The following is a 15,456-nucleotide window of genomic DNA, read 5'->3' on the forward strand; positions in this document are numbered from 1 at the left end:
GTTGCTTTCTCAACAGTTCTACAAACTCCTCTGGCACAGCAGCTGTGCCTCGTTCATCTTTGAAGTCACCTTGGAATTCATCTTACTCGTCACCAGATGCAGAGCCTAGCACCTTCTGACACACAGAAGGTGCTCAACACATGCGTGGAGTGCCTGGAAGCCTGATGAAAACTAGGACCAGGATTCTGCCAAGATCTCAGCATATATTCACTGCTCTGGGTAAGCCAATAATAAAACTAGCTGTTCTCAATGGATACACACCCTGGAATAAGCACTGTGTATACACACTGTTTATTTACTCCTCACAACCACCTTGCAATGTAAATACTGTTATTTCTTCCATTTAACAGAAGAGGAAACTGAGACTTAAAAAAGTAAACAACTTTCCCAAGGCCACATGCTGGTTAAATGGTGAGGATATAATCCCTAGTCTGTTCATCTAGAGGGAGGGCACAACTGTGTGACTGACATGTCATATTACCAAGCCAAGTCTCACAGAATCAGGATTCCAGGCAATCTACTAAGGATCACAGGACTAATAAAGGCAGGGCCGAGGTCAAATCATAGGCTGCATAATTTTCCCATGCTCTGTTAACGAATGGCTTTCCCTCTACAACCTTGCCTAGGTTTTTATGAAATGACCTTGATTTTAGCCATAAAGTTCTCTTTTCAGTATTGGAAACATAGATTCAAGTTTAGTAACAATGGCTACTTGGCACATCTTCGGGCCAATTCTAGTTTATCATGAAATCCATCATTTCCGGATTTTTCCAACCCCAGCCACAGAGGAGCTTTAACCCGGGAGACTCAGCCCTGCCTAATGCTGAGCCAGTGCAGAGAGAAGCAACCAAAAGGTCCACAGGTCCAGACCTACAAGACGATGGGATGTGCAATGAGAATGCTGCTTTGGTATGTACCGGACATTGAGTCTTGCCCAAGAAACTATCATATGCTATCCCCTCCAGGTCTTCCTTGCCCATAGGATACGGCTTTTGCTTGTTTTCCTGCTCAAAGCTCATGTTTCCCAGATGAAACTGGCACGCTGCCTCAAATTCCAGCCCCACTGGTTTTGACTTTCTGCCTCACTCTTTCCAGGCTCTATTCTACTGGTGCCCATGTGCCCTGGCCTCCTCTAACCTCCTTCCCCCTAGAAATGCTCTCTGAGAGTTTATTTCAGATTGCAATGACTATGCAGAGCTCAGGTTTGAACATGGCATTGCCTAAAAATTCTCATGACTGCCTTTGCCTCTCCCACACTCAACACACACACTTCTCTATGCCATCACCAATGCCATCAGTTTGGGCATTTTAGAGTCCACTCATGCCCAGTTTCATACCTGTGTGTGGATCCTTTTTTTCACAATGTTTTATTCTCCCCTACGAGCCCACACTGCTAAGATCCCAGCATGTTGTATAGAAGAGACTGCAAAGTTGATAACAGAATCAGATTCTTAGGACCAGGAAGGACCTCATGGGTTATTTGTGACAATTCTTTCCTGCACAGCCATCACAACTATTCAGAGAGACATCCAAACAAAACCAGACATCATGAAGCTTATAAAGGGAAGTGGGGATCCATACAGTACACAGCTGTACAACCAGACATTCAATTTCATCTCAGAACCTAACGAGAACAAAGGGCAGCTCATTGACTGCATGGTGTGTTGAGTATTCCCTTGACAATGTACACACTCAAATACATCAACACTTTCAAATAGTCCAAATGTCTAGGCATGGCATTCAATATCCCCTTTAATCTAATCTAATCCTACCTTATTAGATTCATCTCAACTGCTTGCTAGTTCCAGAATTCCTTTGTGGTTTTCTTCCTTTGCATTTTTGTCATTCAAATGTGTATATCCTTACTGCTTTCTAATCTTAAGACCAAATCTTCCCCATCCTATAATGTTTCAGAAGCATGTATTTCCTCTGAGGGAACATGTATTCCTCTGGGCTTGGATATAACAAATGCCACACATGAAGTAACTTTTCACTCCCATCCAGGTGGTGAAAGGAGCTGTGAACCTCACAACTTTTAATAGCTACACCTTCCAATATAATTTCCACTAATCACATGTGGCTATTTTAATTTTTAAAAATTGAAAATTTATTTCCTTTATTACACCAACACATTTCAAGCGCTCAGTGAACACATAGTTAATGGCTAGCAAGTTGACCAGTGTAGAGATATAGAATATTTTCATCATTCTAGAAAGCTCTATTGAATGACATTGATTCTAATCCTTCAGTTAGGTTAAGTTCCTTGAGAAAGTTATCCTATTAAAAAGCCCTACCCCCAAGTACTTACTCCATGGTACATATATACACCAAGGGCATAGAAAAAACCCATGATTCCAAGGAAGGCCAGGGACACTATGAACTTGAAGGCATCATTGTACAGTTTGAAGTTCAGAGGCCGGGGGTAAAGGATGGATCTCACCAAGTCCCCTTTGGCTGTATTGTAACCTACATGAAGATAATCACAAGTGGTGTAAGGTCCTTTAATACATTTTCCCCTAAAACCAAAAAGGAAAAAATGGTTTGCATTGAATTAAGAATTAGTTAATAGAGTCATTTGAATATGGAATTAAAACAGCATTGTTGTGACCTAACAGTTTTACATTTATTATTCCTCCAAATTGCCAGGAATAATAAATGTTGTTCACTTAGCCCTTCTCAATTTCTCTTGCTCTGGGGGTCAGTGCTTCAGTGGCTCAAACAATGTAACCCTTACTTCACATATGGGGATGAGGAAAAGACCAAGGAGCTGATGAAGGCAATGACCAGAGAACAAGAGATGCTGAGAGAAGAAGACTTAAAGAAAAATATGTGTTGAAAGTAATGGAAAATTAAGAGAAAAGTAAAGCACAAGTCCAGGTAATTTTATATGCCTCTGGTCATGTTATTCTTAAATTCAAAAACCTTCCAAACCACACACATTTTAGAATAAAGTTCAAATTTGTAGGCCTGGCATTTGAGGTCTCCTGCCTCACTAGGCTTATCCCTAGTCCCTGCTCCCTGGTCCCAGAGACCTCCATGCATTCCTTCTTTTATGTTTCTTAGATACAAATTAGCCTATTTTTCCAGCTCTCTGTGATTGGTTAAATCCTTCCCTTTTATCAGGTTTGGCTCAAAATACCATCTCTTCAAATAAGTATTTCCAGAATTCTACTCCCATATTTCATAATCAAAGTAATTTCTTCCTCTGTCTGTAATTTAGAGCTGGTATTTGCCAGTTTTAAGAAAGGATAAAAACCAACTTGGTTGTATGACATCCCTCTATGCACTGTGTTTTGTAGGCTATAAATCCATCTGTCTCTTGTATCAGATCATAATCTTCTTTGAGGGCAAAGAGTATCTCACATTTGCTTTTCTTTAGCCCTCTATGCATAGCACTTAGTAGATACTCATTCATCTCTAAAGTACTGGCAAAAAGATTGACTACTATATATTCCAGACATGAATCAGTATTGTAAGTATAGTGAAAGTGAAATCGTTCAGTCGTGTCTGATTCTTTGCAACCCCATGGACTGTAGCCTACGAGACTCCTCCATCCATGGAATTTTTCAGGCAAGAGAACTGGAGTGGGTTGCCATTTCCAAGCATGCTTTAATCCCACTTCTTGATGAACATCTGCTCTCCTCAAACATGGCTTTGTAGACTTTGAAGGAAAACAGCCAAATTTTCTCTAATCTGTTGCTTTAGCATTTTACAAGCTTAGATCAGGAGTTTTCATGATCTACACCCATTAGCTTTTTCTTAGGCAGCAGCTTGAGGGATATTCTCATGTCCACTGACTACTTTGAGCATAAAAACCCCTCAAACCTTGATATTTGTATTAAAAAACTAGGTAGAACAGTTGAATCATAGACTAAACTAAAGCATAGAAATATCAAAATGCAAGATATATTTTGGGTCTATGAATATGTGGGGGGGCAGAAACACAGGTCATAGGTAAATACAGAGCTGAGACCAGATCATGGAAGGTATTGATCATGTAATGTCATGTGAAAGAATGGGACTAATATGGGTCGTCTTGAAACACTCTTGAGCATGGTATTTTTGAATTGCTCCAAACTATGTTTTAGAAGTGTGACTTGGTGACAGATTGAGGAATAGGTTAGAGAAAAATTGAGCAAGGCATAAAAAAACAATATTTAAGGTGAAAGTTAAAGGGATACTTTCAAATAAATATTTCTTCTGTAATAATCTAGACATGAAATGATAACTTAGATAACACCAACTATGAGGATGAAGAAGAGGGAGGGAGACAGGATGCAGGAGGTATTTGCAGAATCCGTAGGATGTGGTGCCCTATTTGGTAGGAGAGAAAATGAGGAATAAAGACAATATGAAGAAACTTGCTAGGAACTTTCGGCACTAGAGGAGTATGAGTCCCCTTGTAGATGCCTTGACTTTGAAGAATCTTTGGACCTGTTGAAGGCGTCCAGTAAAAACCTTGAGATAACAGCCTGGCATATGACTCTTTGAAAATAAAAATTTCTCAAGTGATCCAGGTTGAAACTATTTTCTTGGTAATCACTTAGAGAAAGTACAGAGTGAAAAGAGAAGAAGTCTATGGACACATAATAAATCCAAGAACACAGTTTTGCCTTTGAGGAAGTGTACTTCATCCCCGTATGCACTTCATCACAAACAACAGTATTCACAATGAACAGTTCAGTTGGAAATGGCAGCAACCTGGAATAATAAGCATTTCATTGGAAACCAGAATGTGACAAACTCCATAACTGTAAACAAGATTTCCCTAACCCAGCTCCCCCACCTCTAATCATGGACCATGTTTACAAAAATGGAATCTACTGACCTGTTTGCAAAATGACTGCTCTTACTGACCCCTGCCCAGAGGGCTTGACCTGAATAACTTCTGTTCCACAGAAAAGGACATGCTTCCGATAATCTTCCAAGCTGTGGGATTTCCAGGCTGTGGTGTTCTCTGCATGGGGCAGTGGTGTCTTTGTAACAGGTATACTTTCTCCTAAAGAAGATGGTATTTTGTTGATTTTGTGTGAACTTGGGTAGTAATTTAGAGCTGGTATTCACCAGTTTCAAGAAAGGATAGAAACCACAGTTAATCTGTTTGTTCATTCCTATCTCAAAAGTCAGATGACTATTCATTCTTAAGGATATTAGTGATGCAAGCAGTGGTATACTTGATTATATTTCAAATATTTGTTTAAGAGTTGCCTATCTTTCCCATACCTGGGAAAGTATGGCCAGTATGGTTTACTGTTTTTTATTTAAAAAGCATCCCGTTTTAGAGAAAGGAGTGGCCACTTAATCATTTTCCTAAGTTTTCTTTAAGCCCAGCACTATTCTAGGCATGAAGAAGCTACAAAGCATGTTATTATTAGTTATTATTACTTGCCTCTTATTCACTTGTTTATCTGTCCATTCATCCATTGATTTGGCAAATGTGTCTAAGTGCTTATTCCATACCAGGCATTGCTCTAGATGCTGGCAATGTAATAATGAATAAGACAGAAATTCTGACCTCCTAAAGCTCAGGGAGCCAGGCCCATAAATATCAGTAAATAATTAATTAAATTGACAGTGTGGTAAATATTTTGGTAGCAGAACTAGGTGATCTGAAGATCCAACCCAAAAGGAAGATCAGGAAAGATTCTGTGTGCAAGTAATAGGTGACAATTGAAAGGCAATAAGCTAGGTCAGCTTAAGGAGGAGGAGAGAGCGTTCTTAGGAGATCTAAGAGAAAGAGCATGGTGTGCTCTGGGTATTAATGGCAGTTGAGGGTGTTTGGAATGTTGAGTTTAGGGTAGAGGAAAGCAGCCCTGGAAGTACAGAGATGGGTGAGAAATGATGCCTGCAGGAAATCTGCACAACATTCTCAGTACTCTTCATGCTGGGGTGGAAGGAGAGGGAAATGGATGAAGATTGTCAAAAGGTACCAACTTCTCAGTAAGATAAATAAGTAATAGGGATGTAATGTAAACATGACAAATATGATTAACACTGAATATGACCATTACTGTCACATGCTATATATGAAATTTGTTGTAAGAATAAATCCTAAGGGTTCTCATCATAAGAAATTTTTTAAATTTCTTTTTTATTTATTTGTTTTTTGTGAGATGATGGATGTTCACTGAACTTGTAATCATTTCGTTATGTAAGTCAAGTCATGCTATACACCTTACATTTATACAGTGCTGTATGTTAACTACATCTTAAATCTCGAAGAAAAAAAATATTCTTCATAATCTTTTTTGGAGCTTGCAGTGAAAGAGAAATTAATGTAACAAGATAGGACCTCTGTTTCCCCTTCCTCTTTCTGGATGACCTCAGCTGTACTTCCATTAGTTGGCATGTCTAAAAAGATATCCCAGTAATGCCTAGCTCCATCTTTCCTCTCTCCTGGGCCCTTGTTTGGTGCTTCTCGGTTGTTGGCTGTTCATCCCAACCTGGATATTCTACTAGCCTCTGGAACTCAACATTTCTAAAATCTGTATCAATATCTTTAGCCCTAAATTTCCTCTTTAAATTTCGGTTTCTCTTAAGGTCTTGTTGCTGAGTCACAGATTTATAGTCTCAGAACCATTTTGATTCCTCCTCTTTCCATAATCTGCCTTTTCACAGACTAATTTTCCAAGTCCCAACATACCTTCCTCTGAGTGTCATTCCTGGACTTTTGCATCTAGGTCCCAGTGGCTTAAATAGCAATCATTGTTTGGTTCTTGGTGGTTGCATTAACAATGGATTAGCTGTGATTTGTTTAGCTCTCTGAAGTGCAAACATGTCCTCTGGGTAATTTGAGGCTACCATGGAACTAATCAATCTTTTTTTAAATAAACATCTCAACTTTGAAGTCCAGAATTAGGAAAATCCCCAATCCTTCCTTGTGTGTTTTGTCTTTAGTCTCACACCCTACTGTACTCACAAAGCTTCTGATACCAGATGTGTAGGGTTTTTTCCTCCACAACATGCAATTCTGTGACATCAGCTGATTGTCCTATAATTTAACTCAATTAAATTCAATTTTGATACCATCCATCTGGAGATAGTGTCACATCCCACAGGTTAAGGGCTCGGTCCTGTAAGACTGTTCCCACCCCATTCAGATGCAAGTTGCAAATCCAGTTTGTCATCTGTGCTTCTAAAACATTACCCATAAATCGGAGGTTCCCATGATCCCTTCCTTGGATTCAGTTAATTTTATAAAGCGGCTCACAGAATTCAGGGAGATGCCTACTTACATTTAGCTGTTTATTAAAGAGTATTATAAAGGACACAGATGGACAATCAAGTGAAGGGATACCTGGGGAACGGTCTGGGAGTTCTGAGTACAGGAACTTCTGTCCCCTTGGAGTTGGGGTGCATCATATTCCTGGTATGTGGGTGTGCTCATTCACCTGGAAGCTCTTTGAACCCCATACTATTAGGATTTTATGGAAGCTTCCTCATGTAGATACGATTAATTATCAACTCCATTTCCAGCCTTTCTTCCCTCTATAGAGAATGGGGGTTGAGGTTGAAAATTCCAAGTTTCTAATCATGGTTTGGTCTTTCTGGGGACCAGCCCCCATCCAGGAGCCATCCAGGTATCCACCAACAGCGGCCTCATGAGAACAAGAGACGCTCCTAGTGCTTTTATCAAGTAGGAATTTACAAGTGTTTCAAGAGCCCTGTGCCAGGAACTGGGTCAGAGACTAACATATCTATTTTCTCTTATCTCCCATTCTCCTAATTGTTCCTCCCCTCCAGTCCCCCCTTTCAGTCTTCCCAAACCATTTCCAGATGAATCCTAACAGAGGCTCCTTTTATTATCTCATTCTTTTCTCAAAAATCCTTCAACCTTTTCAGTTGCCATTGCTAATAAGCCTCAAACTCTCCTGCTAGGTTGTCAGAGCCACCACCATCTGAGCATCCATGGCTGTTATCACTCTACACAGACTTCAGCTAAACCAGGCCATGGATGTATTACTGACTCCCATTCTTTGCCAGTATTCTTCCTCTACTTTCCCTAATGGATGTACAACCAGATATCTCAGATACAAAGAAAATCAGCTCCGGAGTTCAAAAAGAATAAGCTTCAGAGACAAAATAAAAATGCCAATAACACTTCTGGGCTCATAGACTTAAAAAGCACTAGAATTGGTTGAAACTGTCATCAGATTTTTGCTATTCAATTAGAAAGATAATGTTATATTTCCTACTTGGAAATACAGTTATACTGATTATAGTTACACAAGTTTAGGTTCTTTCTCGTCATCTAGGTAATATCGGAAGACAAGGACTTTGACATTTAAAATTTTTATATTCAGCATTTTCCCAGGGAATCCCAGGAAAGGATGGATTCTCCTAACAAAAGTTTGGATATCTATGTAGGCTGGAGAGGGTTTCAGAAGGAAAGACACTCACAGCCAACTGTTCACTTGGCTTCTAAGACCCGAAGATCCTGGCTGCTGTGAAATTGAAACTCCCTCCTTTGTCCACAATGAGCCAGATGTCTCTACATGGTGACAGTGTTTTGAAAGGTCAGGTCCTTGTTTATTTATACTCCTGGGACCATCAGATTATAAACTACTTGAGGGCAGGGACCCTTTCTCATTTCTCTTGTTGATTCCAGCACACAGTTCAGCGCTGGCACATAGCAGGCATCTCTGAAACTTTATTGAATAAATGGATGAATGAGTGAATAAATGAAAGAAAGACAGGAGTGAGAGAGAAGAAGAAAGGAAAACAGGAAGAGAGAAGATCTGATCTATCCACTGACTACAAGCTTGTCTGACAGGATATAAATATGAAATAACCTCTTAGGGGAATTCCTGTGTCCAGCTCAGACCACTACCTGATTCTGCACATACAATTCAAATAGATCAGTAATTCTAATGAGCAGAGGGAGGGTGAGGGACTGTGGCAGAGTGAAAGTTACCCCGCCCCCTCATAATTATCCCTAAGAGAACAAGAAACAGTAGTTGCAAGCGTAGGCTCTGGGGACAAAATGGCTGGGTTTAAGTATTTTATTTCCTTCATAGAACTTCCTGTTATTGGGAATTTATGTCATTTATCTGCCTTCATGTTTTCTGTCCTCCCACTAGAGTCCGCTCCATGAGGGCAGAAATCTGCCTGTTCACTGCTGTCTCCCCAGCACCTAGTAGAGCGTCTGCTCCATAGTGGGGGCTAATAAACATTTGTTGAATGAATGAATGAATGAATAAACAAATGAATTCTACTTTCAGCTCTACCACTTTCAAGCTGTGTAACCTTAGGCAAATAAATTACCCTCTCGGGACCTCAGATTCTCTCACTTTGCAGAGTTGTGCATTGAATGAAAAAACATGTGTAAAATGCTAGCATAACACCTAATATTTATGAGAGCTAAGAAAAATTAGCTATTGCTACCAGGAAAAAATTTCTCCCCACAGTACTCCTTTTTTCCTCTGGACCCTTCGGGAAGAGCTAAATCTTGAAGGGGATCACTGTCTCAGGAGGCACAAGAAAAGAGCAAGGGACTGGCTTTTGAGTTTCAAAAGTCACTCATAAATTTACCATAAATTTTAGAGACCACCTGAGAGAAAGAAGAAAGCTTTTCTGCTCATCATGCCTTTCTTTTACTACTTTTCTAGCCAAATAAAAATCCAAAGAGTAGGAATTGGAAGAAAGTCTAAAGAGAGGTTGGATATTGTATGTCTATGAAGAAGGGGCCTGAACCAAACTAGGACATGGGAACATTCTAGAAGTTTGTGGAAACTGAGAGCAAACGTCGCCGGGGTCTGCCTCATTTCCTGGTAGATAGGTCCCCGACGTTCCCCGAGCTCTGAGTGGCATGAGGCAACCACAGAGAGGAGCGTGTCCTAGACCAGAGGCCTCTCCCCAGTACCTGGCACAACTTCTGTAGCCAGACTAGAATGGGGGGCGTGGGGGCGGGGCTCCTGCTAACTGCTGGGATACCTGACTTATATCAGATGCTTCACACCACACACTTTCAAGAACGGCCAAATTTGAAGCCAAAATTAAAATGAAGCGTAGGTATAAAATAAAGTTGAGCTTTTTGCCTAGTGGAGTTTATGACGAGAGGATGAGGTTAAGATGATGCTAAGGAAAATTCTGCAATGCGCATGTGCTATAAATGGGACTAATCCTGAGAAAGGAAAAGGCAAGGAGACACAAAACAAAAAAACAGTACCTGTACCCATCCTAGAATCATTGTATTCACTCCTATGGTCCCTCATGCCTGGAAGCCAATCCATCTCCAACTTGGCCCCTTTCACTCATTAGCTGAGCAGCCCTAGTCTCTTCACTTCAGTTTCCCTGTCTGTAAATTGGGTATTATAATAGCGCCTAGTCTAATTTGTTTTATGTTACAATGAAGTGAGATATAAAAGTTGTTTATGCAAGTATAAATTGCTATAGAGATGCTAGGAATATTTGCTACTCTTCTTACATAAAGACTTCTGTATATGTAAAGGGCTATTTTTGCACATGGAGGATATTACCTGAGTCACATTTATGAACACATACTCAAGAAATACAGTTGCAGTTTCAGGAATCTAACCTTAATCTAATTACTCCATCAGGATCCTTCCCAGGAATACATAGTGAGTGGGAGGATCTAGGCAAGCTATGTAATAAAATATTCAAAGCATGCTGGTACTGAGGTCTATTTCAAGAAATTAATGAGAAAGAGATGGCTATATTTCTATTTTATGTGTTTATCTCTAAAGTTGACTTTATCAATACTTAGGCTGCATAGATATTAATACTGATGACTTTGTTTTTCCTGAAACAGGCCCTCAGAAAAGCCACTGACCATTTGAGGTCATTTTAGGTCAACTTTGCACATTTGCTAAAAGGTGACATTTTTGCGTTTGCTGCTTCTCTGGGACTTTCTGAGTTTTCCTAAGAATCAGGCAAGCATGATCCTCCAGGTCAGATGACCCAGGGGAGTAAACCCTGCTGTGTGTCCCCTCTCTAGTCTCACTGCCATGCTCTCTGTTGCCTTCAGAGACACTGTTCTTGGTTGTCAGGCTATTGGAAATGAGAGATAGTTGTTGCCTCTGAGTGAAGAGCACGGTTTTCTTGGGGGTGAGGTTTGTACTTGAGGTACTATGGCAACATTCTGGATGAGAGATATGATCAGTATGCAAATCGTCAACACTACCATTACAAGGCAGTTAGATCTTAACACATTAAAGGGGTATTTTGTAATTATACTGCACATATTTATGTTTACTGCATTTTCTTGTCTCAGTTTTAAATTAAGCAGGCTCATCTTTAATGGGAAATATGCTTCTGTTGAACAATTTAGGAATTAGAGAATGACTCTCTTTATGTTTAGGTGATGTTAAAAAATTTTGTGCATGTGTTTTTTCTTTTCCTTGTCTTACACTATTTGGAAACAGAAAAATGCACCAACTGTAAACACAAAAGACCAATAATTTCTTTTTCATGTTTCCATATGGTTTTTTTCTTCTTTAATTAAGATGCCCTGTGTATTTTCTTCTTCTTCTTCTTCTTTTTTTCTTTTTGGCTTAAAGAATATGTTATAGATTGAGCCTTACTAATTACTCAAATTCAAATGGACTGTACACAAGTGAGGACAAGGACAGTTCAAGCCATAACTAGAAAACCAGTTTTATGCTCAGTGAGATCAACTGGAAACACAATTCTAAAGAACAGAACTGTTTTACTGCCTTTCTGGAAGACCCAACTCAATCTTTCTCCCACTGAAAACTGGGGCTCAGTTTTCCATCTACAGAATACAGGGCTGGATAAAGTCCCTATGCTCTGTCAATTGTGAGCTGACGGTTTTAGTCTGTGTTTTGTTCGAACAGGTGTATAAACCATCCTCATATTTATAAAGAGATTGTGCATCAAATAGTAGGATCTTCTCACCCAACTCTAAACTCAAAGCATCTTATTCATCTCACTCATGGGGTAGTTAATTAATTACAAGTTGTATCAGTCTTTTCTTCTAGGTTCATATGTATTGTGGTTTTCATTCTGATATTTTAAAATTTCCTTATCTACATATATTGCTTTCATTCACATGAATAGCCTGGATGTGTCTTCCCCATCTATCTCTCAATACCTCTGTGGTTGTTCAGTCACTAAGTTGTGTACATAAAGCAGGTAAGTGTATGCTGATCTGCTTTGCTCACTTGGCCTGGTTGTTGGAAGGAAAGAAAGAGGAAGCTCCATGACAACTGCCTACCTGTGAGCATGCCTTCATTCACCACGCAGCTTCCATCAATCAGAACAGCATCGCAAGGCAATGAAAGCTTTCCTGGAAGAATAAGAACATCTCCGGGAACCAAGAGACGGGATTCCAGCTCTTGCAAACCTATATAGGAGCAACATTTTCATGATCAGATGAACTTTTCATGTTTTTACCTAACAATCAAAACAGCTGAGAACTCTTATCAACTTTTTGCTCAAGAACTACCCTGCATGCTCACCTGCTCCAGCCTCTTTCCACTCAATTGCAGATTCCCAGAAAACTAGGATTAGGGAATTGGTGTCTGGGTCTTAGGAAAGGATTTGCTCAGCAATAAGATCCCATCTTGATCCTAGTACCTGGGACAGCACTCTGTCCACAGGAGACCCTTAAAGGGCATTGGTCCATGGAAGAGTGCCCCTTTGCGTCTGCTTACATCCTTTAGCTGGGTTCCTGACCCCCTATAGCACACTCAGTACTTGGATCAGGGCCCATGTAAACACTCCAGACAACTTCCACTGCTCTGGAGTACAGCTCCTCACTTCTTGCTGCGAGCCATGGTCACCTCAGCCCAGGTAACTCGGAGCAAATGCCCACTGTCCATCCAGTCATCCATAAGCCTTATACAGGTCTGGTTTCCATATAACAGATACAAATATATGCTGCTTGGTCTGTTTGAGATGGTTAGTTAGCAAATCAAAAAGCCTTAAGAAGGCTTACCCAGTAACATTCCAATGAGTGAAATATGGAGTACAGAGGGGATTTGAAATAAACCAGACATTGAGTAGAAACAGTTCAATCAGGGCTGGCATCAGGGTGAGGCATGCCAGGCACCTAAGGTACAGAATTCAACAAGGGGCTCACTCTCAGTATCCTGCAGGTACAAGTCAGCATTCTTATGACCTTGCTGCCTTAAATTTTCAATCTATGATGACTTGTTTGCCTTGCCCAGCCCCAGTTCTCAGTATAATCAAAAGAGACTTCCTCCTTGACTTATCATCAAAACAAATGAGACCAACTCCACTCCAAATACTAGGATGCTGATGAAAGCAAAACACATCACTTACCTTTGCCTTTTACAGTGATCTTGACCTGGACTTTGTTGTGATCCTCCACGAGGTTGTGCAGCTTCACTGATTGCTGTAAATTTAAAGTCAGTATTTAAATATTAGATAGTCCATATCCTGAAAACCACTTGATCTCAATACAGTAAATGCTGAACCTGCTGCCACAGTCAAGCTGACTCTGGGAAAGACTCAAGTCTACTTTCCAAGCTCCTACTTTCCTGTTTCAACCCCTACCTCACTCAACTCCCTATGCAGAGCAGCAAGTATGCTCATTAGCTTAATGCTATTTCAATCCCAGGAAAAATGATGCACAGCCACTGTTTCACCAGCTAAAGCTAAGGATCTGAGACTTCATTTCTGGAAGATGCATGATTAGACTGAAGAAAACCAATGACACCACAAACAGGTGACTCCCCTTCTCTGTGTCTCTGTTGCTCTGTCTGTAAAAAGCAAAGTGGAATTTGATCTGTAAGGGGTTTCCATTGTAAGAGCCTCTGAATACTTAGGTTGTATTTTGATTGCATGTGAAACAACTATCACCTCTTCTATGAACTGGTGGATTTTCATATTGGATAATTCTGCAGACTGGACTCATACTGCTCTATTTGGAATTCTGGTGCTACAACTTTTCAGTTATTCAGCCTGTTTAACCCCCTTTTCCTCATCTAAAGGCAAAGGTAAGAACAGTATCTATTTTATATGGTTATTTTAAGTTACTTTATGCTTATTTTACTTATCACTTTGAATAGTACTCATTACTATAGTATGAGTTTGATGAATGTTGATGACTAATAAGAAAGCTGTCATTAAAGAAACAAAACAAAACACTTTTCTGAGTACATCAGCTGAACAAATTCACTTGAAGTGGGATTCATTGAGGTAAGACCCTGAAAAGTGGAGAGAATGGAGGCAGCCTGGAGAAGTGGAGGAAGCATCTCCTAGGATAACTCAGGGAATGAGAAAACAGAGGTGAGAGAGGATGTGATCCACAGAGTCACCTAAACTGACTCTTAGGCCACCAGCCAGAGGCGAGTGCAATGCCAGACTAACCGGAGCCTCCCTGGAAGGCTGTGTATGGATGTCAGTTACTCAGATCAGATCAAATCAGATCAGTCGCTCAGTTGTGTCTGACTCTTTGTGACCCCATGAATCGCAGCACGCCAGGCCTCCCTGTCCATCACAAACTCCTGGAGTTCACCCAGACTCACGTACATCAAGTCAGTGATGCCATCCAGCCATCTCATCCTCTGTCGTCCCCTTCTCCTCCTGCCCCCAATCCCTCCCAGCATCAGAGTCTTTTCCAATGAGTCAACTCTTTGCATGAGGTGGCCAAAGTACTGGAGTTTCAGCTTCAGCATCATTCCTTCCAAAGAAATTCCAGGGCTGATCTCCTTCAGAATAGACTGGTTGGATCTCCCTGCAGTCCAAGGGACTCTTAAGAGTCTTCTCCAACACTACAGTTCAAAAGCATCAATTCTTCGGCACTCAGCCTTCTTCACAGTCCAACTCTCACATCCATACATGACCACAGGAAAAACCATAGCCTTGACTAGACTTGACTTTGTTGGCAAAGTAATGTCTCTGCTTTTGAATATGCTATCTAGGTTAGTCATAACTTTCCTTCCAAGGAGTAAGCGTCTTTTAATTTCATGGCTGCAGTCACTATCTGTAGTGATTTTGGAGCCCAGAAAAAAGTCTGACACTGTTTCCACTGTTTCCCCATCTATTTCCCATGAAGTGGTGGGACCGGATGCCATGATCTTAGTTTTCTGAATGTTGAGCTTTAAGCCAACTTTTCACTCTCCACTTTCACTTCCAACAAGAGGCTTTTGAGTTCCTCTTCACTTTCTGCCATAAGGGTGGTGTCATCTGCATATCTGAGGTTATTGATATTTCTCCAGGCAATCTGGATTCCAGCTTGGGCTTCCTCCAGTCCAGCGTTTCTCATGATGTATTCTGCATAGAAGTTAAATAAACAGGGTGACGATATACAGCCTTGACGAACTCCTTTTCCTGTTTGGAACCAGCTTCCTGACCTGCATACAAATTTCTCAAGAGGCAGATCAGGTGGTCTGGTATTCCCATCTCTTTCAGAATTTTCCACAGTTTATTGTGATCCACACAGTCAAAGGCTTTGGCATAGTCAATAAAGCAGAAATAGATGTTTTTCTGAAACTCTCTTGCTTTTTC

At 40.5% G+C, this 15,456-nt stretch overlaps 1 protein-coding gene across 1 annotated transcript in view; it reads right to left on the reverse strand.

Moving 5' to 3' along the window:
* The window catches only part of ATP13A5 (ATPase type 13A5), a gene marked incomplete at its 5' end in the record, with an annotated part of 96,885 nt that overhangs the window by 57,214 nt on the left and 24,215 nt on the right, over positions 1 to 15,456 (reverse strand). The window contains 4 exons of the mRNA XM_010832243.1: positions 2,309 to 2,466; positions 4,829 to 4,999; positions 12,197 to 12,325; positions 13,267 to 13,339. Coding sequence (XP_010830545.1) covers positions 2,309 to 2,466; positions 4,829 to 4,999; positions 12,197 to 12,325; positions 13,267 to 13,339 — 531 coding nt within the window. The remainder of the gene's footprint in view (positions 1 to 2,308; positions 2,467 to 4,828; positions 5,000 to 12,196; positions 12,326 to 13,266; positions 13,340 to 15,456) is intronic.

This window comes from Bison bison, unplaced genomic scaffold, assembly GCF_000754665.1.
Source record: "Bison bison bison isolate TAMUID 2011002044 unplaced genomic scaffold, Bison_UMD1.0 scf7180017860491, whole genome shotgun sequence".
In the NCBI taxonomy this organism is placed as follows: Eukaryota; Metazoa; Chordata; class Mammalia; order Artiodactyla; family Bovidae; genus Bison; species Bison bison.